The 25,242-nt window shown below is 45.0% G+C and overlaps 1 protein-coding gene across 3 annotated transcripts in view; it reads right to left on the bottom strand.

Annotated features, from left to right (window-relative positions):
- Positions 1-25,242, bottom strand: part of LOC124036642 (phospholipid-transporting ATPase ID-like) — a 71,588-nt gene that overhangs the window by 7,944 nt on the left and 38,402 nt on the right. For 2 of the 3 annotated variants that reach the window (XM_046351465.1, XM_046351463.1), the window contains 19 exons: positions 22,390-22,451; positions 21,568-21,640; positions 20,608-20,690; positions 20,086-20,168; positions 19,280-19,438; positions 18,724-18,812; positions 18,341-18,534; positions 17,967-18,175; positions 15,305-15,514; positions 14,716-14,904; positions 14,340-14,455; positions 11,736-11,900; positions 11,385-11,496; positions 6,653-6,758; positions 6,240-6,381; positions 3,835-4,018; positions 1,311-1,402; positions 1,054-1,185; positions 775-858 (listed from right to left, as the gene is read on the bottom strand). In XM_046351465.1, coding sequence (XP_046207421.1) covers positions 775-858; positions 1,054-1,185; positions 1,311-1,402; positions 3,835-4,018; positions 6,240-6,381; positions 6,653-6,758; positions 11,385-11,496; positions 11,736-11,900; positions 14,340-14,455; positions 14,716-14,904; positions 15,305-15,514; positions 17,967-18,175; positions 18,341-18,534; positions 18,724-18,812; positions 19,280-19,438; positions 20,086-20,168; positions 20,608-20,690; positions 21,568-21,640; positions 22,390-22,451 — 2,484 coding nt within the window. The remainder of the gene's footprint in view (positions 1-774; positions 859-1,053; positions 1,186-1,310; positions 1,403-3,834; positions 4,019-6,239; positions 6,382-6,652; positions 6,759-11,384; positions 11,497-11,735; positions 11,901-14,339; positions 14,456-14,715; positions 14,905-15,304; positions 15,515-17,966; positions 18,176-18,340; positions 18,535-18,723; positions 18,813-19,279; positions 19,439-20,085; positions 20,169-20,607; positions 20,691-21,567; positions 21,641-22,389; positions 22,452-25,242) is intronic. The other variant, XM_046351464.1, reaches the window with a different exon arrangement.

The following is a 25,242-nucleotide window of genomic DNA, read 5'->3' as shown; positions in this document are numbered from 1 at the left end:
AAACAGACTATGCCCAGGGAAGTGCTGTGTTCTCTTACCTGGTCAAACAGACTTATGCCCAGTATGTGGTTCTATATACCTGGTCAAACAGACTTATGCCCAGTACAGGAAGTGCATTGTTCTCATTGTTCTCTTACCTGGTCAAACAGACTCATGCCCAGTACAGGAAGTGCCGTGTTCTCTTACCTGGTCAAACAGACTCATGCCCAGTACAGGAAGTGCTGTGTTCTCTTACCTGGTCAAACAGACTCATGCCCAGTACAGGAAGTGCTGTGTTCTCTTACCTGGTCAAACAGACTCATGCCCAGTACAGGAAGTGCTGTGTTCTCTTACCTGGTCAAACAGACTCATGCCCAGTACAGGAAGTGCTGTGTTCTCTTACCTGGTCAAACAGACTCATGCCCAGTACAGGAAGTGCTGTGTTCTCTTACCTGGTCAAACAGACTCATGCCCAGTACAGGAAGTGCTGTGTTCTCTTACCTGGTCAAACAGACTCATGCCCAGTACAGGAAGTGCTGTGTTCTCTTACCTGGTCAAACAGACTCATGCCCAGTACAGGAAGTGCTGTGTTCTCTTACCTGGTCAAACAGACTCATGCCCAGTACAGGAAGTGCTGTGTTCTCTTACCTGGTCAAACAGACTCATGCCCAGTACAGGAAGTGCTGTGTTCTCTTACCTGGTCAAACAGACTCATGCCCAGTACAGGAAGTGCTGTGTTCTCTTACCTGGTCAAACAGACTCATGCCCAGTACAGGAAGTGCTGTGTTCTCTTACCTGGTCAAACAGACTCATGCCCAGTACAGGAAGTGCTGTGTAGACCAGGTTATACAGAGTGATGAACCACTCATCATAGACCGTCTGGAGACATGAGACATGAAAAATGATGTGAACACTGAATAGTTGTTAAGGAAATATGTGTATACTGTACAATCAATAGGTATAGACTGTACAATCAATATGTATATACTGCAGGAGTTGAATTGGGTGAAGGTTTGGATAGAATTATAGAAATAAAAACCATGAGAGGGTCTCTCTCTCCCCTCTCCCTCTTACCTGTGCTGAGAAGCCGCAGAAGAAGGCGTACCAGAAGTGGACGAAGGTAAAGGTGAAGTTCTTGTAGAAGAAGTAGCGCAGGAACTTACACATCCTCAGGTAGGACCAGCGGCCGTGGACCAGCAGGAGGCGCTGTAGAGAACATTTTAAATGGCTCCACACTTTACAGTAAAACAACTAAATTCAAACAATAAAAACACATTATAAAAATGATGAATAAAATAAGGTAAAAGTTCCCTGGTGTGTGGCGCTCTTACCTCGAGAAAGCGGAACTGAGCGAAGGAGTAGTCTGAGGACAGAACCGCCTGCATACCCTCCTGACCGCTTATACCTACACCTATATGAGCAGCTAGAGAGAGAGAGGAGGACGAAAGTGGAGGGGGAGAGAGAGGAGGAGGAGGGAGAGAGAGAGATGGAGAGGGGAGGAGAGAGAGAGAGGGAGAGGGGAGGAGAGAGAGAGGGAGAGGGGATGGGAGAGAGGGGGAAGGAGGGAGGGAGGGAGGGAGAGAGGGAGAGGGAGGCAGAGAGGGAGAGGGGAGGAGAGAGGGAGAAGGAGGGAGAGAGAGAGGGGGAAGGAGGGAGAGAGAGAGGGGGAGGGAGGCAGAGAGAGAGGGGTGGGAGGCAGAGAGAGAGGGGAGGAAGGAGAGCAGGAGGGAGAAAGAGAGAGAAAGGGATAGAGGTGGAAGAGAAAAGGTCAGAGGTCAGCTATGTCTTAAGTATTGAAATAGGGTGCTGTTTGGGACTCTTCCCGGGGTCAACACAGAACATGGGTCTCTTCCCGGAGTCCACACAGACCATGGGTCTCTTCCCGGGGTCCACACAGAACATGGGTCTCTTCCCGGGGTCTACACAGAACATGGGTCTCTTCCCGGGGTCTACACAGAACATGGGTCTCTTCCCATGGGACCACACAGAACATGGGACTCTTCCCGGGGTCTCTTCCCGGGGTCCACACAGAACATGGGTCTCTTCCCGGGGTCCACACAGAACATGGGTCTCTTCCCGGGGTCCACACAGAACATGGGACTCTTCCCGGGGTCCACACAGAACATGGGACTCTTCCCGGGGTCCAAACAGAACATGGGACTCTTCCCGGGGTCCACACAGAACATGGGTCTCTTCCCGGGGTCCACACAGAACATGGGTCTCTTCCCGGGGTCCACACAGAACATGGGTCTCTTCCCGGGGTCCACACAGAACATGGGACTCTTCCCGGGGTCCACACAGAACATGGGACTCTTCCCGGGGTCCACACAGAACATGGGTCTCTTCCCGGGGTCCACACAGAACATGGGACTCTTTCCCCACACAGGGTCCACACAGAACATGGGTCTCTTCCCGGGGTCCACACAGAACATGGGACTCTTCCCGGGGTCCACACAGAACATGGGTCTCTTCCCCACACAGAACATGGGTCTCTTCCCGGGGTCCACACAGAACATGGGACTCTTCCCGGGGTCCACACAGAACATGGGTCTCTTCCCGGGGTCCACACAGAACATGGGACTCTTCCCAGGGTCCACACAGAACATGGGTCTCTTCCCGGGGTCCACACAGAACATGGACCATGATGTAATATAGAGCATTAATAGACAAGAACAGCTCAAGGACAAAAATATATATAAAAGAATAAATGCATACACACAAACTATCTTGGTCAAATAGGGGAGAGGTGTTGTGCTGTGAGGGGTTGCTTTATCTGTTTTCGGAAACCAGGTTTGCCTTTTATTTTAGCAATATGAGATGGAACAGAGTTCCATGCAATATTGGCTCTATATAATACTGTACACTTTCGAAAATTAGTTCTGAATTTGAGGACTGTGAAAAGACCCCTGGTGTCAGAGCTGTGTGTAAGTTGACGAAACATTTGGAATTTTCAACGCATTAATGTTTCTTGTAAAATACAAAGAAGTGATGCAGTCAGTCTTTCCTCAACTCTTAGCCAAGAGAGACTGGCAGCATAGTATTGATATCAGCCCTCTGATTACAATGAAGAACAAGACGTGCCGTTCTGTTCTGGGCCAGCTGCAGCTTAACTAGGTATTTCCTTGGAGCACTGGACCACACGACTGCCTAATAATCAAGATTAGAAAAAACTAGGGCCTGCAGAACTTGCTTTTTTGAGTGTGGTGTCAAAAAAAGCAGAGCATCTCTTTATTACGGACAGACTTCTCCCCATCTTTACAACCATTAAATCTATATGTTTTGACCATGACAGTTTACAATATAATGTAACACCAAGGAATTTAGTCTCCTCATTGTGTTCAACAGACACACCATTCATTAGTAGATTCAGCTGAGGTCTAGAACTTAGGGAATGATTTGTACTAAATACAATGCTCTTAGTTTTAGAGATATTCAGGACCAGTTTATTACTGGCCACCCATTCCAAAACAGACTGCAACTCTTTGTTAAGGGTTTCTGTGACTTCATTAGCTGTGGTTGCTGATGCGTACAGTATATGGTTGAATTATCAGCATACATGGACACACATGCTTTGTTTAATGCCAGTGGCAGGTCATTGGTAGAGGGCCTAGAGAGCTGCCTTGCGGTACACCACACTTTACTTGACATTAGAGAAGCTTCCATTAAAGAAAGCTCTTAGAGTTCTATTAGATAGATTGCCATATCGTGGATTCAGAGCTGAGGTAAGCCAAAACGCATTCGTTTACTCAACAACAGGTTATGGTCAATAATATCAAAGGTTGCACTGAAATCTAACAGTACCGCTCCCACAATCTTCTTTATATAACATTCTTTTTATTATCAATTTCTTTGTACCTTTAATCATGCTGACGTCATTGGCCCCGTCTCCTATGGCCAGAGTGACAGCCTGTTTGTATTTCTTGACCAGCTCAACCACCTGGGCTTTCTGTAGTGGTGTCACTCTACAGCAGATCACTGTCTTACACAGACAGGCTGCACGCAGGAACAACAGCTCCATGCTATGCTCCAGGGCATAGGCCTGATGGGGAGAGAGAGGAGGTTAGATGGTAAGCCTGATGGGGAGAGAGAGGAGGTTAGATGGTAGGCCTGATGGGGAGAGAGAGGAGGTTAGATGGTAGGCCTGATGGGGAGAGAGAGGAGGTTAGATGGTAGGCCTGATGGGGAGAGAGAGGAGGTTAGATGGTAGGCCTGATGGGGAGAGAGAGAGGTTAGATGGTAGGCCTGATGGGGAGAGAGAGGAGGTTAGATGGTAGGCCTGATGGGGAAAGAGAGGAGGTTAGATGGTAGGCCTGATGGGGAGAGAGAGAGGAGGTTAGATGGGGAGAGAGGAGGTTAGATGGTAGGCCTAGACCTGATGGGGGAGAGAGGAGGTTAGATGGTAGGCCTGATGGGGAGAGAGAGGAGGTTAGATGGTAGGCCTGATGGGGAAAGAGAGGAGGTTAGATGGTAGGCCTGATGGGGAGAGAGAGGAGGTTAGATGGTAGGCCTGATGGGGAGAGAGAGGAGGTTAGATGGTAGGCCTGATGGGGAGAGAGAGGAGGTTAGATGGTAGGCCTGATGGGGAGAGAGAGGAGGTTAGATGGTAAGCCTGATGGGGAGAGAGAGGAGGTTAGATGGTAGGCCTGATGGGGAGAGAGAGGAGGTTAGATGGTAGGCCTGATGGGGAGAGAGACGAGGTTAGATGGTAGGCCTGATGGGGAGAGAGAGAGGAGGTTAGATGGTAGGCCTGATGGGGAGAGAGAGGAGGTTAGATGGTAGGCCTGATGGGGAGAGAGAGGAGGTTAGATGGTAGGCCTGATGGGGAGAGAGAGGAGGTTAGATGGTAGGCCTGATGGGGAGAGAGAGGAGGTTAGATGGTAGGCCTGATGGGGAGAGAGAGGAGGTTAGATGGTAGGCCTGATGGGGAGAGAGAGGAGGTTAGATGGTAGGCCTGATGGGGAGAGAGGTAGGCCTGAGGTTAGATGGTAGGCCTGATGGGGAGAGAGAGAGGAGGTTAGATGGTAGGCCTGATGGGGAGAGAGGTAGGAGGTTAGATGGTAGGCCTGATGGGGAGAGAGAGGAGGTTAGATGGTAGGCCTGATGGGGAGAGAGAGGAGGTTAGATGGTAGGCCTGATGGGGAGAGAGAGGAGGTTAGATGGTAGGCCTGATGGGGAGAGAGAGGAGGTTAGATGGTAGGCCTGATGGGGAGAGAGAGGAGGTTAGATGGTAGGCCTGATGGGGAGAGAGAGGAGGTTAGATGGTAGGCCTGATGGGGAGAGAGGTTAGATGGTAGGTTAGATGGTAGGCCTGATGGGGAGAGAGGTTAGATGGTAGGCCTTAGATGGTAGGCCTGATGGGGAGAGAGAGGAGGTTAGATGGTAGGCCTGATGGGGAGAGAGAGGTAGGCCTGAGGAGGTTAGATGGTAGGCCTGATGGGGAGAGAGAGGAGGTTAGATGGTAGGCCTGAGGAGGTTAGATGGTAGGCCTGATGGGGAGAGAGAGGAGGTTAGATGGTGAGGCCTGATGGGGAGAGAGAGGAGGTTAGATGGTAGGCCTGATGGGGAGAGAGAGGAGGTTAGATGGTAGGCCTGATGGGGAGAGAGAGGAGGTTAGATGGTAGGCCTGATGGGGAGAGAGAGGAGGTTAGATGGTAGGCCTGACTTGAATAAAATAGAATAGGAAAGGAGGAAGGAAAGCCAGTGGTCTCTGAGACCTTGATTGAGAAAAACTGTTCTAAATAAAGTTACCAATTTTGTGGATTCGTCCCAGTAAATACCAAGAGAAACAGTACTGTAAAACCATGTCTTAGTAAATACCAGGAGAAACAGTACTGTAAAACCATGTCTTAGTAAATACCAGGAGGAACAGTACTGTAAAACCATGTCTTAGTAAATACCAGGAAGAACAGTACTGTAAAACCATGTCTTAGTAAATACCAGGAGGAACAGTACTGTAAAACTGTGTCTTAGTAAATACCAAGTGGAACAGTACTGTAAAACCATGTCTTAGTAAATACCAGATGAAACAGTACTGTAAAACATTGTCTTAGTAAACACCAGGAGAAACAGTACTGTAAAACCATGTCTTAGTAAATACCAGGAGAAACAGTACTGTAAAACCATGTCTTAGTAAATACCAGGTGGAACAGTACTGTAAAACCATGTCTTAGTAAATACCAGGTGGAACAGTACTGTAAAACCATGTCTTAGTAAATACCAGGTGGAACAGTACTGTAAAACCATGTCTTTGTGTGTCTCACCAGACTGTGTCCGTTGATGACCAGGCCGTACTCCCCGTTCACCTCCTCGTCCCTGACCACCTTCGGCTTGTTACCCAGCGTCCTCTCTGGCATGAAGATGGCCTCCTCCTCTGCACCTGGTTTCATGGTGCCCATTACATTCCTGGTTCAACACCAAAACAATTCCTGTCATCTCATACTATTCCATCATGTTATCAACATGTGGTGTGCGATTCTGGTTATAGAGAGCTACATTAATGACAGGTTTTAGCTATAGCACACCTGAATCAAATAATCAACTAATCAGTCTCCCAGGCCATGATTAGTTGAATAAGATGTATTAGTGCAGGGTTGGAGTAAATCCTGCACACAGGGTGTTAGTATTGGGGTCAGTGTGGGCAGGGTGATGTGGTTATGATGTCACTTCCCCTGACCTCAGTTCCTGTCTGACATCATCCGGGTTGTTGGCCGACACGATGAAGATGTCGTTCATCTCCTCACGCAGCATGTTGCACGAGTAGCCAATGTTCTCCGCCGTCTCTGTCACATGACCACAACACACAATGTAATTGGTGGAGACAGACAGTGAAAAGGACAGAATTACATGTATGTTGTTCATGTTCCAGGCTGAATACATTGCAGTCGCCTGCCAGATCTCACATTGCGTGAATAGGTGTTTAACATAGCGTGACTGCAATGTAGTCGTCCTGGAACGCAACCATGGTTATACCAGAATAGAGGCTTAGATAAATAGGTAAAGAGGTAAATTTAGATAGATAAAGTTAGATAATGTTAGAGGTAATGTTAGATCATTTTAGAGATAAGGTTAGATAGATAATGTTAGAGGTAAGGTTAGATAATGATAGAGATAATGCTATAGGTAAGTCCAGATAGATAATGTTAAAGGTAATGTTAGATATATGATTAGATAACGATAGCGATAATGTTCGATAGATAATGTTAGAGGTAAGGTTAGATAGATAAGGTTAGAAAAGTTGCTTGGTGGCTAACCCTGTATCTTTGATTGATTGGCTAACCCTGTATCTTTGATTGATTGATTGGCCAACCGTGTATCTTTGATTGATTGATTGGACTAACCCTGTATCTTTGATTGATTGGACTAACCCTGTATCTTTGATTGATTGACTAACCTGTATCTTTGATTGATTGACTAACCCTGTATCTTTGATTGATTGACTAACCCTGTATCTTTGATTGATTGATTGGACTAACCCTGTATCTTTGATTGATTGACTAACCCTGTATCTTTGATTGATTGATTGGACTAGCCCTGTATCTTTGATTGATTGATTGACTAACCCTGTATCTTTGATTGATTGACTAACCCTGTATCTTTGATTGATTGATTGGACTAACCCTGTATCTTTGATTGATTGATTGGACTAACCCTGTATCTGTGATTGATTGATTGGACTAACCCTGTATCTTTGATTGATTGATTGGACTAACCCTGTATCTTTGATTGATTGATTGACTAACCCTGTATCTGTGATTGATTGATTGGACTAACCCTGTATCTTTGATTGATTGATTGACTAACCCTGTATCTGTGATTGATTGATTGGACTAACCCTGTATCTTTGATTGATTGGACTAACCCTGTATCTTTGATTGATTGGACTAACCCTGTATCTTTGATTGATTGATTGATTGATTGATTGGACTAACCCTGTATCTTTGATTGATTGGACTAACCCTGTATCTTTGATTGATTGATTGGACTAACCCTGTATCTTTGATTGATTGATTGGACTAACCCTGTATCTTTGATTGATTGATTGATTGATTGGACTAACCCTGTATCTTTGATTGATTGATTGATTGATTGATTGATTGATTGATTGATTGATTGGACTAACCCTGTATCTTTGATTGGACTAACCCTGTATCTTTGATTGATTGGACTAACCCTGTATCTTTGATTGATTGATTGATTGATTGATTGATTGGACTAACCCTGTATCTTTGATTGATTGATTGGACTAACCCTGTATCTGTGATTGATTGATTGACTAACCCTGTATCTTTGATTGATTGATTGGACTAACCCTGTATCTTTGATTGATTGATTGATTGATTGATTGATTGATTGATTGGACTAACCCTGTATCTTTGATTGATTGGACTAACCCTGTATCTTTGATTGATTGGACTAACCCTGTATCTTTGATTGATTGATTGATTGATTGATTGATTGATTGATTGGACTAACCCTGTATCTTTGATTGATTGATTGGACTAACCCTGTATCTGTGATTGATTGATTGACTAACCCTGTATCTTTGATTGATTGATTGGACTAACCCTGTATCTTTGATTGATTGATTGATTGATTGACTAACCCTGTATCTGTGATTGATTGATTGGACTAACCCTGTATCTTTGATTGATTGATTGGACTAACCCTGTATCTTTGATTGATTGATTGATTGATTGATTAATTGATTGATTGATTGGACTAACCCTGTATCTTTGATTGATTGGACTAACCCTGTATCTTTGATTGATTGGACTAACCCTGTATCTTTGATTGATTGATTGATTGATTGATTGGACTAACCCTGTATCTTTGATTGATTGATTGATTGATTGACTAACCCTGTATCTGTGATTGATTGATTGGACTAACCCTGTATCTTTGATTGATTGATTGGACTAACCCTGTATCTTTGATTGATTGATTGATTGATTGATTGGACTAACCCTGTATCTTTGATTGATTGATTGACTAACCCTGTATCTTTGATTGATTGATTGACGAACCCTCTATCTTTGATTGATTGATTGGACTAACCCTGTATCTTTGATTGATTGACTAACCCTGTATCTTTGATTGATTGATTGACTAACCCTGTATCTTTGATTGATTGATTGACTAACCCTGTATCTTTGATTGATTGATTGACTAACCCTGTATCTTTGATTGATTGATTGGACTAACCCTGTATCTTTGATTGATTGGACTAACACTGTATCTTTGATTGATTGATTGACTAACCCTGTATCTTTGATTGATTGATTGACTAACCCTGTATCTTTGATTGATTGATTGACTAACCCTGTATCTTTGATTGATTGATTGATTGATTGATTGATTGATTGATTGATTGATTGATTGGACTAACCCTGTATCTTTGATTGATTGATTGATTGATTGACTAACCCTGTATCTGTGATTGATTGATTGACTAACCCTGTATCTTTGATTGATTGATTGGACTAACCCTGTATCTTTGATTGATTGATTGATTGATTGATTGGACTAACCCTGTATCTTTGATTGATTGATTGATTGATTGACTAACCCTGTATCTGTGATTGATTGATTGGACTAACCCTGTATCTTTGATTGATTGATTGGACTAACCCTGTATCTTTGATTGATTGATTGATTGATTGATTGGACTAACCCTGTATCTTTGATTGATTGATTGACTAACCCTGTATCTTTGATTGATTGATTGACTAACCCTCTATCTTTGATTGATTGATTGGACTAACCCTGTATCTTTGATTGATTGACTAACCCTGTATCTTTGATTGATTGACTAACCCTGTATCTTTGATTGATTGATTGACTAACCCTGTATCTGTGATTGATTGATTGACTAACCCTGTATCTTTGATTGATTGATTGGACTAACCCTGTATCTTTGATTGATTGATTGATTGATTGATTGATTGATTGGACTAACCCTGTATCTTTGATTGATTGATTGATTGATTGACTAACCCTGTATCTGTGATTGATTGATTGGACTAACCCTGTATCTTTGATTGATTGATTGGACTAACCCTGTATCTTTGATTGATTGATTGATTGATTGATTGGACTAACCCTGTATCTTTGATTGATTGATTGACTAACCCTGTATCTTTGATTGATTGATTGACTAACCCTCTATCTTTGATTGATTGATTGGACTAACCCTGTATCTTTGATTGATTGACTAACCCTGTATCTTTGATTGATTGATTGACTAACCCTGTATCTTTGATTGATTGATTGACTAACCCTGTATCTTTGATTGATTGATTGACTAACCCTGTATCTTTGATTGATTGATTGGACTAACCCTGTATCTTTGATTGATTGGACTAACACTGTATCTTTGATTGATTGATTGACTAACCCTGTATCTTTGATTGATTGATTGACTAACCCTGTATCTTTGATTGATTGATTGACTAACCCTGTATCTTTGATTGATTGATTGATTGATTGATTGATTGATTGATTGATTGGACTAACCCTGTATCTTTGATTGATTGATTGATTGATTGACTAACCCTGTATCTGTGATTGATTGATTGACTAACCCTGTATCTTTGATTGATTGATTGGACTAACCCTGTATCTTTGATTGATTGATTGATTGATTGATTGGACTAACCCTGTATCTTTGATTGATTGATTGATTGATTGACTAACCCTGTATCTGTGATTGATTGATTGGACTAACCCTGTATCTTTGATTGATTGATTGGACTAACCCTGTATCTTTGATTGATTGATTGATTGATTGATTGATTGGACTAACCCTGTATCTTTGATTGATTGATTGACTAACCCTGTATCTTTGATTGATTGATTGACTAACCCTCTATCTTTGATTGATTGATTGGACTAACCCTGTATCTTTGATTGATTGACTAACCCTGTATCTTTGATTGATTGATTGACTAACCCTGTATCTTTGATTGATTGATTGACTAACCCTGTATCTTTGATTGATTGATTGACTAACCCTGTATCTTTGATTGATTGATTGGACTAACCCTGTATCTTTGATTGATTGGACTAACACTGTATCTTTGATTGATTGATTGACTAACCCTGTATCTTTGATTGATTGATTGACTAACCCTGTATCTTTGATTGATTGATTGACTAACCCTGTATCTTTGATTGATTGATTGACTAACCCTGTATCTTTGATTGATTGATTGACTAACCCTGTATCTTTGATTGATTGATTGACTAACCCTGTATCTTTGATTGATTGATTGACTAACCCTGTATCTTTGATTGATTGATTGACTAACCCTGTATCTTTGATTAATTGATTGGACTAACCCTGTATCTTTGATTGATTGATTGACTAACCCTGTATCTTTGATTGATTTATTGATTGATTGGCTAACCCTGTTTGTCGCCGGTGAGCACCCAGATCTTGATGTCAGCTTTGGCGAGCTGCTCGATGGTCTGTGGCACACCATCCTGGAGCTTATCCTCTATGGCTGTAGCCCCCAGCAACTACACACACACACACACACACACACACACACACACACACACACACACACACACACACACACACACACACACACACACACACACACACACACACACACACACACACACACACACACACACACACACACACACAGAGAGAGAGAGAGAGAGAAATTATATAATTACTACCATCAGGTCTTACTCTTTATCAAAATGTAAAAACTAAATCTGTTCCTGGTTCAGTGTTAAAGCCTTCCTACCACCAGGTCTTTCTCTATCTCCTCATAGAGCAGGTCTAGCTTGTCCTCTCGGTCCTCCAGGGCTGTGCTGGCCTCATGGTGGCGCTGTTTCCACCTGCTAAAATACTCCTCATCCAAGTCCTTATAGGCCAAAGCCAGGGTCCGCAGGCCCTCACCAGCATACTCCTGCATGGACAGGACACACACACGATACACACACATTGCATGTTTCTGTTTTTTACGTTACGGGATTATGTAACGTGATCCACCACCCTGACCACCATGCTCCGGTTTTGTTTTAACAGAATGTCATGTCGGGAGATCAGGATGGTGAAAAGAGGATATGACAGATGCATGGGGAGGGAGGGAGACAGATAGGCATACAGACTAACACATGTACAGACATAAATACTCTCCCCCACCCTAACCTTAAACCCCACCACCACCCTCACATATGTTTACATTGCCAAATCAAGTGAAATAGATAATAAACTAAAGTGAAATATAAAAAATAAAAAATTACAGTCGTGGCCAAAAGTATTGAGAATGACACAAATATTAATTTTGACAGTCTGCTGCCTCAGTTTGTATGATGGCAATTTGTATATACTCCAGAATGTTATGAAGAGTGATTAGGTGAATTGCAATTAATTGCAAAGTCCCTCTTTGCCATGCAAATGAACTGATTCCCCTCAAAAAACATTTCCACTGCCTTTCAGCCCTGCCACAAAAGGACCTGCTGACATCATGTCAGTGATTCTCTCGTTGACGAGGACAAGGCTGGAGATCACTCTGTCGAGCTGATTGAGTTCGAATAACAGACTGGAAGCTTCGAAAGGAGGGTGGTGATTGGATTCATTGTTCTTCCTCTGTCACCCATGGTTACCTGCAAGGAAACACATGCTGTCATCACTGCTTTGCACAAAAAGGGCTTCACAGGCAAGGATATTGCTGCCAGTAAGATTTCACCTAAATCAACCATTTATCGGATCATCAAGAACTTCAAGGAGAGCAATTCAATTGTTGTGAAGAAGGCTTCAGGGCGCCAAAGAAAGTCCAGCAAGCGCCAGGACCATAACCTAAAGTTGATTCAGCTGCGGGATCGGGGCACCACCAGTACAGAGCTTACTCAGGAATGGCAGCAGGCAGGTGTGAGAGCATCTGCACGCACAGTGAGGCAAAGACTTTTGGAGGATGGCCTGGTGTCAAGAAGGGCAGCAAAGAAGCCACTTCTCTCCAGGAAAAACATCAGGGACAAACTGATATTCTGCAATAGGTACAGGGATTGGACTGCTGAGGACTGGGGTCAAGTCATTTTCTCTGATGAATCACCTTTCCAATCGTTTGGGGCATCCGGAAAAAAGCTTATCCGGAGAAGACAAGGTGAGCGCTACCATCAGTCCTGTGTCATGTTAACAGTAAAGCATCCTGAGACCGGCCATGTGTGGGGTTGTTCCTCAGCCAAGGGAGTGGGCTCACTCACAATGTTGCCTAAGAACACAGCCATGTATAAAGAATGGTACCAACACATCCTCCGAGAGCAACTTCTCCCAACCATCCAGGAACAGTTTGGTGACGAACAGTGCCTTTTCCAGCATGATGGAGCACCTTGCCATGAGGAGAAAGTGATAACTAAGTGGCTCAGGGAACAAAACATCAATATTTTGGGTCCACAGGCAGGAAACTCCCCAGACCTTAATCCCATTGAGAACTTCTGGTCAATCCTCAAGAGGCGGGTGGACAAACAAAAACCCACACATTCTGACAAACTCCAAGCATTGATTATGCAAGAATGGGTTGCCCTCAGTCAGGATGTGGCCCAGAAGTTAATTGACAGCATGCCAGGGCGGATTACAGAGGTCTTGAAAAAGAAGGGTCTACACTGCAAACATTCACTCAATGCATCAACTTCATGTAATTGTCAGTAAAAGTTTTTTTCACTTACAAAATGCTTGTAGTTATACTTCAGTATTCCATAGTAACATCTGACAAAAATATCTAAAGACACTGAAGCAGCAAACTTTGTGAAAATTAATATTTCTGTCATTCTCAACTTTTGGCAGAAGTTCCATTTCATATATTATTATTATTATTATTAAGTATATATACAGTGATGTAACAATGTGCAAACAGTTAAAGTACAAAAGGGAAAAATAAATAAAAATAAATATGGGTTGTATTTACAATGGTCACACATCTTGCTGCTGTGATGGCACACTGTGGTATTTCACCCAGTAGATCTGGGAGAATATCAAAATTGTATTTGTTTCAAATTATTTGTGGGTCTGTGTAATCTGAGGGAAATATGCAGCTCAGTTTCCACCTCATTTTGTGGGCAGTGTGCACATAGCCAGTGTTCTCTTGAGAGCTAGGTCTGCCTACAGCGGCCTTTCTCAATAGCAAGGCTATGCTCATTGAGTCTCTACATAGTCACAGCTTTCCTTCATTTTGGGTCAGTCACAGTGGACAGGTATTCTGCCACTGTATTCTCTCTGTTTAGGGCCAAATAGCATTCTAGTTTGCTCTGTTGTTTTTGTTAAATCTTTCTTACGTGTCAAGTAATTATCTTTCTGTTTTCTCGTGACTCTCTCTCTCTCTCTCTCACACACACACACTCTCTCTTACGTTGAGGTGTTCAGTGGTGACGTCCATCAGCTTGGTACAGGACTGGTGCAGCCTCTCATAGACCATGGTGTCTGCTCCTTTACAATACAGACACAGCTTCCCCTCTGGACTCCGCACTGTAGTGCACACACACAGCACCCCCCCCCCCAGACACACACACACACACACACACACACACACACACACACACACACACACACACACACACACACACACACACACACACACACACACACACACACACACACACACACACACACACACACACACACACACACACACACACACACACACACACACACACACAGTTAGGCTACATCCCTTACATACATAGTACAGTGAGAAAGAAGCTAAATCTCTCATGTTTTGTGTTCACCGATGACGGACATCCTCTTGCGGACGTTGTTGAAGTCGAGGATGGCGAGCAGCTCGTAGCTGCGTTGTTTTCCCATCTCTACGATAGTGACACTCTCTGGCGTGCGCGAGCGGAACACGAAGCCAAAGTTGCGCGCTGCGGTTACCAAAGCACCTTCGTCAGGTGACTGGGCCTGGTACAGCAACTCACCTGTACAGAGGTAGTGAGGTCATTTCCTGTTGTTAGAGGAAGTGGTCATAGCTATCGTTCTCTCTTTTTGTTGCCTACATACATGAATATGGATAAACATGCAGTCTTCCCTTTCTGACACAATTTCATAATCTCAACAAGCAAAAACAAACATGCTCCTCACTTTCACAAACACTCTCTCTCTATCCCTACCCCCATCTCTCCTCTCACTCTCCCTGCCTCCCTCCCTCCCCCTTGCTCTCTTCCCGTCTCTCCCTCCTACTCTCCCCTCCCTCCATCCCTCCCCTCGCCTCTCCTCCCTCTCTTCCCTCCCCCTCTCCTCCCCCTTGCTCTCTCCCCGTCTCTCCCTCCAACTCTCCCCTCGCCTCTCCTCCCTCCCTCCCTCCCTCCATCTTCTCACCCTCTGTCTTCTCCTCAGCCATAACAGTGTGACAGAGGGCCAGTGTTCTGAAGAAGGAGTGGACCTCCACATTCTCCAGCTTTACAGCCTCCACCAGGGAGTGGTCATGGAAGGAGAATTGATGGTCAGCAAGAGGGTTGAAGGACCAGTCCACTGTCTCTGTTTGCTCGTTGATCTCCAATCTCTGGCCAGTGTAGTCAAATACATCTCCTGAAGAACAGAATAGAGACTTGATGAGTTCATATGGGGTTCCTCACAATGGAGGAGGGATTCATGTTCATTGGGTGTGTGTTCATGTGTGTGCGACATGCATGTTTGTTTCTGTATCCTTCCATACACACTTCCTTGCCTGCCTATGTATTTTATTTTATTTATTTTTTTACCTTTATTTTACCTTTATTTAACTAGGCAAGTCAGTTAAGAACAAATTCTTATTTTCAATGACGGCCTAGGAACAGATTTGTTCAGGGGCAGAACGACAGATTTGTACCTTGTCGGCTCAGGGGTTTGAACTTGCAACCTTCCGGTTACTAGTCCAACGCTCTAACCACTAGGCTACCCTGCCGCCCCATCTGATCCTCACCGTAGCCCTTCCTAGTTACCATCTGATCCACACCGTAGCCCTTCCTAGTTACCATCTGAACCTCACCGTAGCCCTTCCTAGTTACCATCTGATCCTCACTGTAGCCCCTCCTAGTTACCATCTGATCCACACCGTAGCCCTTCCTAGTTACCATCTGATCCTCACCGTAGCCCTTCCTAGTTACCATCTGAACCTCACCGTAGCCCTTCCTAGTTACCATCTGATCCTCACCGTAGCCCTTCCTAGTTACCATCTGAACCTCACCGTAGCCCTTCCTAGTTACCATCTGATCCTCACCGTAGCCCTTCCTAGTTACCATCTGAACCTCACCGTAGCCCTTCCTAGTTACCATCTGAACCTCACCGTAGCCCTTCCTAGTTACCATCTGATCCTCACCGTAGCCCTTCCTAGTTACCATCTGAACCTCACCGTAGCCCTTCCTAGTTACCATCTGATCCTCACCGTAGCCCTTCCTAGTTACCATCTGATCCTCACCGTAGCCCTTCCTAGTTACCATCTGATCCTCACCGTAGCCCTTCCTAGTTACCATCTGATCCTCACCGTAGCCCTTCCTAGTTACCATCTGAACCTCACCGTAGCCCTTCCTAGTTACCATCTGATCCTCACCGTAGCCCTTCCTAGTTACCATCTGATCCTCACCGTAGCCCTTCCTAGTTACCATCTGAACCACACCGTAGCCCTTCCTAGTTACCATCTGAACCTCACCGTAGCCCTTCCTAGTTACCATCTGATCCTCACCGTAGCCCTTCCTAGTTACCATCTGAACCACACCGTAGCCCCTCCTAGTTACCATCTGATCCTCACTGTAGCCCTTCCTAGTTACCATCTGATCCTCACCGTAGCCCCTCCTAGTTACCATCTGAACCACACGGTAGCCCTTCCTAGTTACCATCTGAACCTCACCGTAGCCCTTCCTAGTTACCATCTGAACCACACCGTAGCCCTTCCTAGTTACCATCTGAACCACACCGTAGCCCCTCCTAGTTACCATCTGATCCTCACCGTAGCCCTTCCTAGTTACCATCTGATCCTCACCGTAGCCCTTCCTAGTTACCATCTGATCCTCACCGTAGCCCCTCCTAGTTACCATCTGAACCACACCGTAGCCCCTCCTAGTTACCATCTGATCCTCACTGTAGCCCTTCCTAGTTACCATCTGAACCTCACCGTAGCCCCTCCTAGTTACCATCTGAACCACACCGTAGCCCCTCCTAGTTACCATCTGATCCTCACTGTAGCCCCTCCTAGTTACCATCTGATCCTCACCGTAGCCCTTCCTAGTTACCATCTGATCCACACCGTAGCCCTTCCTAGTTACCATCTGAACCACACCGTAGCCCTTCCTAGTTACCATCTGAACCTCACCGTAGCCCTTCCTAGTTACCATCTGAACCTCACCGTAGCCCTTCCTAGTTACCATCTGATCCTCACCGTAGCCGTTCCTAGTTACCATCTGAACCTCACCGTAGCCCTTCCTAGTTACCATCTGATCCTCACTGTAGCCCCTCCTAGTTACCATCTGATCCTCACCGTAGCCCTTCCTAGTTACCATCTGATCCTCACCGTAGCCCTTCCTAGTTACCATCTGATCCTCACCGTAGCCCTTCCTAGTTACCATCTGAAGCACACCGTAGCCCTTCCTAGTTACCATCTGAAGCACACCGTAGCCCTTCCTAGTTACCATCTGATCCTCACCGTAGCCCCTCCTAGTTACCATCTGATCCTCACCGTAGCCCCTCCTAGTTACCATCTGATCCTCACCGTAACCCTTCCTAGTTACCATCTGAACCACACCGTAGCCCTTCCTAGTTACCATCTGATCCTCACCGTAGCCCTTCCTAGTTACCATCTGATCCTCACCGTAGCCCTTCCTAGTTACCATCTGATCCTCACCGTAGCCCTTCCTAGTTACCATCTGATCCTCACCGTAACCCTTCCTAGTTACCATCTGATCCTCACCGTAACCCTTCCTAGTGACCATCTGATCCTCACCGTAGCCCTTCCTAGTCACCATCTGATCCTCACCGTAGCCCTTCCTAGTTACCATCTGATCCTCACCGTAGCTCTTCCCGTTGATGGAACACTTGTTGAAGATCATGATGTTCTGAGTGAGTGTTCCGGTCTTGTCTGAGAAGATGTATTTGATTTGACCCAGCTCCTCGTTCAGCGTGGTGGTCCGGGCCTTGGCCGGGGTGTCACTACGGGCATGGTACATCTTCCTGTCCCAGTCGATGTAGAAACTGTTGCCCAGACGGATGACCTCCACACTGCAACACACATACAGGAATAATTCATTACATTACATACAGTAGAAAACAAAGCGCAGACAATGTATCTGCAAGGTACAGTATCTCGAATAGGCAGAAATAGACTCTCTCTCACTCTCACTCTCACTCTCACTCTCACTCTCACTCTCACTCTCACTCACACACCTGACGTAGAGGGAGATGGGTACGACGGTGTTGAGGATGATAACGTAGGACCAGAAGGTGAGGAAGGAGGAGAAGGGAGTGTCGACTCCGTCCTGTCTGGGCAGGAAGGCCGTGAACTCTGACCCCCAGCGTTGCTCCCAGATCCGGTTGCCGATGGCCAGGATCATGCACATGAACGCCAGGAAGCCAAAGATCTGACGGGGGAAAGAGGGGTCAATAGGTCAACAGGTGAGAAGAGAGATGTAAAGGCTGACAGAAACTATAGATAATTAAACTGAACCCAGTGTAATAGATAAAACACCATTTTGGAAATGAGAGATGCTCAGTGAATGTTAAAATGAAGATCTTAATGAAACCAACAACAGTCTAACAGCTGGACTCACACAAAGGACGAGCACGTTCATCAGGCGGTCGATGCTGGTCCTCTTGAACGTGGTCTTCCCACAGTTCTGCATCAGTTTAGTTTCTGGACCTGGACCACGACCGGACCACAGGGTTAGTATTAAATAAGAATTTAGAAGACAACTAAACAGCTGATAATTGACACAACCTCAATGTATAGAAGAATAGCTTTTAATAAAGGTTAGAAGCTGTTAGTGTTAGGTATTCCCAGTTGAGGATTATTATCTACACTGGCCAGCAGAGGGCGGTGTTAACTAACCTGTGAGCCAGCACTTGCCCTTACCTCTGCAAGCATTTCACTGTAAAGTCTACACCTGACAAATACAAGTTTATTGGATTTGACCCTTATCCTCTCACCCTCCAAACAGCACCAGTCCTGACCTCTAACCTCTCACCTCCCAACAGCACCAGTCCTGGCCTCTCACCTCTCAACAGCACCAGTCCTGGCCTCTCACCTCTCACCTCCAAACAACACCAGTCCTGACCTTTAACCTCTCAGTTCCCGAACAGTACCACTCCTGACCTCTAACCTCTCACCTCCGAACAGCACCAGTCCGAAGCACCACTCTGTGTTCCTGAGGGTGCAGCCCCTCAGCAGGATCTTGTTGTTGTCCAGAGAGTATTTCTGACCAGCGTTTGTCAATGTTCCTGTGAAACGGTCCAGCCGGTTGTTGGGTGGCTCACAGCGCACCTCCCCTGGACAGGGTTAGGAGAAGAGGATGAGACACAGGGTTAGAAGGAGAGGATGAGACACAGGGTTAGAAGGAGAGGATGAGACACAGGGTTAGGAGAAGAGGATGAGACACAGGGTTAGGAGAAGAGGATGAGACACAGGGTTAGGAGAAGAGGATGAGACACAGGGTTAGGAGAAGAGGATGAGACACAGGGTTAGGAGAAGAGGATGAGACACAGGGTTAGGAGAAGAGGATGAGACACAGGGTTAGGAGATGAGGATGAGACACAGGGTTAGGAGAAGAGGATGAGACACAGGGTTAGGAGAAGAGGATGAGACACGGGATTAGAAGGAGAGAAGAGAGGGTATTCATATGTTTAAAATATCATTCATTTACTAGAGCACTGAACCCACACCTGATTTAAATATGCTGCTGAAACTATGTTTTTCTCTGGCATTTAGCTTTATGCTTTTATGATGATTATGGCGTGGCTACAAAGCAAGAGCAGTATGACTTTTCCCCCAGACTCTGATCAAAGGTCAGTTCATGCAGTTCCCCCTTAATGGTTAATATTAGGATTTGGCTGATCCTGGATCTGTATCCAAGGGAAACTTCTACCCAGAGATACTACGTAGAAAGTGTCTAACCAACCCTCTGAGTGTAACTCACCATTGAAAGCAGCCAGGCTGTGGATCTTGTCTCCCATGTCTCCTGTTACCGTCAGAGCCTGCTTCACTTTTAGATTGGTCTCTCTGAGAGGTGGAGGAGAGAGGAGGAGGAAGAAGAGGTGGAGGAGAGAGGAGGGGAGAAGAGAAGGAGGAGGAGAAGGAGGAGAAGATGGGCAGAGGATGAGGAGAAGGGGAGAAGAAGAAGAGAAGAAGAGGAGGGGGAGGAGAAGAGGAGAAGGAGGAGAAGATGGGCAGAGGATGAAGAGAAGGGGAGAAGAGGAAGAGAAGAAGAGGAGGAGGAGAAGAGGAGAAGGAGGAGAAGATGGGCAGAGGAGGAGGAGGAGAGAAGAGGAAGAGAAGAGGAGGAGGAGGAGGAGAAGAAGATGGGCAGAGGAGGAGGAGAAGGAGAGAAGAGGAAGAGGAAGAGGAGAAGGAGCAAGGAGGGAGATAAGGTATGAGGAGTGAGTACTAATAGACATAAGCTTTGTACAGTAGATGGACTAGTAAAATGAAACACACACACACAGACACAGACCCATCCAGTTCAGCAGTCTCTATGTAGACCAGGTTGAGAGGTTCACTACTAGAGAGCAGCAACAGGTCTGCCTGAAATCACACAGAGATTCACAGAATCAGATTCCCTGACTATCAAACACATTGAATATAGGCACCAGATTCACACCCAGTCTATCAGTATGTTTCAGGGCTGAATCAGTATGTTTCAGGGCTGAATCAGTATGTTTCAGGGCTGAATCAGTATGTTTCAGGGCTGAATCAGTATGTTTCAGGGCTGAATCAGTATGTTTCAGGGCTGAATCAGTATCTTTCAGGGATGAATCAGTATGTTTCAGGGCTGAGTCAGTATGTTTCAGGGATGAATCAGTATGATTTAAGGAACTAACAGTGAGGTACAGTATGTTTCAGGGCTGAATCAGTATGATTTAAGGAACTAACAGTGAGGTACAGTATGTTTCAGGGCTGAGTCAGTAGGTTTTAAGGAACTAACAGTGAGGTACAGTATGTTTCAGGGCTGAGTCAGTAGGTTTTATGGAACTAACAGTGAGGTACAGTATGTTTCAGGGCTGAGTCAGTATGTTTCAGGGCTGAATCAGTAGGTTTTAAGGAACTAACAGTGAGGTACAGTATGTTTCAGGGCTGAGTTAGTATGTTTCAGGGCTGAGTCAGTATGTTTCAGGGCTGAGTCAGTATGTTTCAGGGCTGAGTCAGTATGTTTCAGGGCTGAATCAGTATGTTTCAGGGCTGAATCAGTATGTTTCAGGGCTGAGTCAGTATGTTTCAGGGATGAATCAGTATGTTTCAGGGCTGAGTCAGTATGCTTTAAGGAACTAACAGTGAGGTACAGTATGTTTCAGGGCTGAATCAGTATGCTTTAAGGAACTAACATTGAGGTACAGTATGTTTCAGGGCTGAATCAATATGATTTAAGGAACTAACAGTGAAGTTGGTTCAGTTCTGTTCTCACCGTAACAAACTGGTTGTTTTCCAGTTTGATGATGTCGCCCACCTGAACGGCCATCCATTTCTCACTCCGTAGTCTAGAGAGACAAATATGGAGAAGGAGAGGTGGGGTGGGGGGGTAGAGAGAGAGGGAGAGAGGGGGAGAGAGGGAGAGAGAGAGTGTGTTGGTGGAGAGAGAGAGAGAGAGAGAGAGTGTGTTGGTGGAGAGAGAGAGAGAGAGAGAGAAAGAAAGAAAGAAAGAAAGAAAGAAAGAAAGAAAGAAAGAAAGAAAGAAAGAAAGAAAGAAAGAGTGTGTGTTGGGGGAGGGAGGGAGGGGAAAGTGAAAGTGAGAGAGAATTGTGAGTAGACATTAGGGATTCCCTGTTGTTTGGGGACAGTCAGGAGGAAATATAAGACGAAACATAAACAGAAGGGTCAGACTGTATTTTCCTTTGAACCACTCTGTCTGTTAGTGTCCTCGAGTCAGGAGTCACATCAACAGGAAGAAAACAAGCACTTCCTGTTGTCCTGCAGCTGCTTCCTTATTGCCCCCGAGAAAAGCGGACGCGGTGCCTTACTGTCCCTGCCTTACGAACACACATTTGTTGTGGGAATGGATTTGTGTGGAGGACAGTGGCGAGAGTAGGATGGGGACAGGGAGGGCCAGACAATATCTGACCACACACACACACACACACACACACACACACACACACACACACACACACACACACACACACACACACACACACACACACACACACACACACACACACACACACACACACACACACACACACACACACACACACACACGTGACACCAATAGTAGATCTGATGAACTTACTCTCCATCCATGAGCACTGTGACCTTTCTGTTGTTCACCTGGTTGTCACTCCTGTGGCGGTTCTGGTAAAACAGAGAGGATTATAAAATTCATTAGACATTAGTTTCTAACCTCCAGGTTCATTTCCTGGTTAAATCCTGTTTAAATGGGACTGGTGAATGGAGTTAATCGTTAAACGTTTGTTCAGGTCAGCGGTTGTGTAAATGTTTGGTTTCGGTCTGGAGACTCACCAGACCACCCAAAACTCGGACATCCCACCACTGCGTCGCCAAAGATGGCCACCATCTCCTCACCAACAGCCAATCATGATAAGCCAAATACGATGACCTCACTAAAGCTGTCGCTGGACCGTGAAGGCAGGAAAGGTCTGTTTCAACGTCCCAAATGGCACATTATTCCTTATATAGTGCACTACCTTTTTGACCAGAGTCTATGGGTCCTGGTCTAAAGTAGTGTACTACAGCTCTATTGGTCCTGGTATAAAGTAGTGTACTACAGCTCTATTGGTCCTGGTCTAAAGTAGTGTACTACAGCTCTATTGGTCCTGGTCTAAAGTAGTGTACTACAGCTCTATTGGTCCTGGTCTAAAGTAGTGTACTACAGCTCTATTGGTCCTGGTCTAAAGTAGTGTACTACAGCTCTATTGGTCCTGGTCTAAAGTAGTGTACTACAGCTCTATTGGTCCTGGTCTAAAGTAGTGTACTACAGCTCTATTGGTCCTGGTCTAAAGTAGTGTACTACAGCTCTATTGGTCCTGGTCTAAAGTAGTGTACTACAGCTCTATTGGTCCTGGTCTAATGTAGTGTACTACAGCTCTATTGGTCCTGGTCTAAAGTAGTGTACTACAGCTCTATTGGTCCTGGTCTAAAGTAGTGTACTACAGCTCTATTGGTCCTGGTCTAAAGTAGTGTACTACAGCTCTATTGGTCCTGGTCTAAAGTAGTGTACTACAGCTCTATTGGTCCTGGTCTAAAGTAGTGTACTACAGCTCTATTGGTCCTGGTCTAAAGAAGTGTACTACAGCTCTATTGGGCCTGGTCTAAAGTAGTGTACTACAGCTCTATTGGTCCTGGTCTAAAGTAGTGTACTACAGCTCTATTGGTCCTGGTCTAAAGTAGTGTACTACAGCTCTATTGGGCCTGGTCTAAAGTAGTGTACTACAGCTCTATTGGTCCTGGTCTAAAGTAGTGTACTACAGCTCTATTGGTCCTGGTCTAAAGTAGTGTACTACAGCTCTATTGGTCCTGGTCTAAAGAAGTGTACTACAGCTCTATTGGTCCTGGTCTAAAGTAGTGTACTACAGCTCTATTGGTCCTGGTCTAAAGTAGTGTACTACAGCTCTATTGGTCCTCGTCTAAAGTAGTGTACTACAGCTCTATTGGTCCTGGTCTAAAGAAGTGTACTACAGCTCTATTGGTCCTGGTCTAAAGTAGTGTACTACAGCTCTATTGGTCCTGGTCTAAAGAAGTGTACTACAGCTCTATTGGTCCTGGTCTAAAGTAGTGTACTACAGCTCTATTGGTCCTGGTCTAAAGTAGTGTACTACAGCTCTATTGGGCCTGGTCTAAAGTAGTGTACTACAGCTCTATTGGTCCTGGTCTAAAGTAGTGTACTACAGCTCTATTGGTCCTGTTCTAAAGTAGTGTACTACAGCTCTATTGGTCCTGGTCTAAAGTAGTGTACTACAGCTCTATTGGTCCTGTTCTAAAGTAGTGTACTACAGCTCTATTGGTCCTGGTCTAAAGTAGTGTACTACAGCTCTATTGGTCCTGGTCTAAAGTAGTGTACTACAGCTCTATTGGTCCTGTTCTAAAGTAGTGTACTACAGCTCTATTGGTCCTGGTCTAAAGTAGTGTACTACAGCTCTATTGGTCCTGGTCTAAAGTAGTGTACTACAGCTCTATTGGTCCTGGTCTAAAGTAGTGTACTACAGCTCTATTGGTCCTGGTCTAAAGTAGTGCCCTACAGCTCTATTGGTCCTGGTCTAAAGTAGTGTACTACAGCTCTATTGGTCCTGGTCTAAAGTAGTGTACTACAGCTCTATTGGTCCTGGTCTAAAGTAGTGCCCTACAGTTCTATTGGTCCTGGTCTAAAGTAGTGTACTACAGCTCTATTGGTCCTGGTCTAAAGTAGTGTACTACAGCTCTATTGGTCCTGGTCTAAAGTAGTGTACTACAGCTCTATTGGTCCTGGTCTAAAGTAGTGTACTACAGCTCTATTGGTCCTGGTCTAAAGTAGTGTACTACAGCTCTATTGGTCCTGGTCTAAAGTAGTGTACTACAGCTCTATTGGTCCTGGTCTAAAGTAGTGCCCTACATAGGGAATAGGGTGCCATTTGGGACCTGGTCTGTGTCTCCACCTGACCCAACAAACAGATCCTTGTTTTGCTACGGAGGTTAACGTGTTACCAGGTGAGATCACATTTCCCAGACCGGTTCAGTATCAGGTTGCCAAATTCACTCCACAGCCAGTAAAGTAGCAATAGTGTTTGTTTAACTTGACAGCTGGAACTGAAAGTCATTTCCTTTTTATTGTTTTGGTATTGAAACTAAATTCCTGCTTGATTCAGGAAGTAGAGAGAGAGAGAGAGAGAGAGAGAGAGAGAGAGAGAGAGAGAGAGACCCACGGGTTGCCCTCTAGGTTACAGAGAGCTGGTAGTCCCATCCACCAAACTACCAGGTGTGAAACAGGGAAGGGACTCAGGGGGTATGCTAATTTGGTATAGAGCAGACCTAACTCACTCCATTAAATTAATCAAAACAGGAACATTCTACATTTGGCTAGAAATTCAAAAGGAAATTATCCTAACAGAGAAAAATGTCCTCCTGTGTGCTACCTATATCCCCTCACTAG

The sequence above is a fragment of the Oncorhynchus gorbuscha genome, linkage group LG05 (assembly GCF_021184085.1).
Source record: "Oncorhynchus gorbuscha isolate QuinsamMale2020 ecotype Even-year linkage group LG05, OgorEven_v1.0, whole genome shotgun sequence".
Taxonomy (NCBI): domain Eukaryota; kingdom Metazoa; phylum Chordata; class Actinopteri; order Salmoniformes; family Salmonidae; genus Oncorhynchus; species Oncorhynchus gorbuscha.
This window is presented reverse-complemented; position numbering and strand designations above follow the sequence as displayed.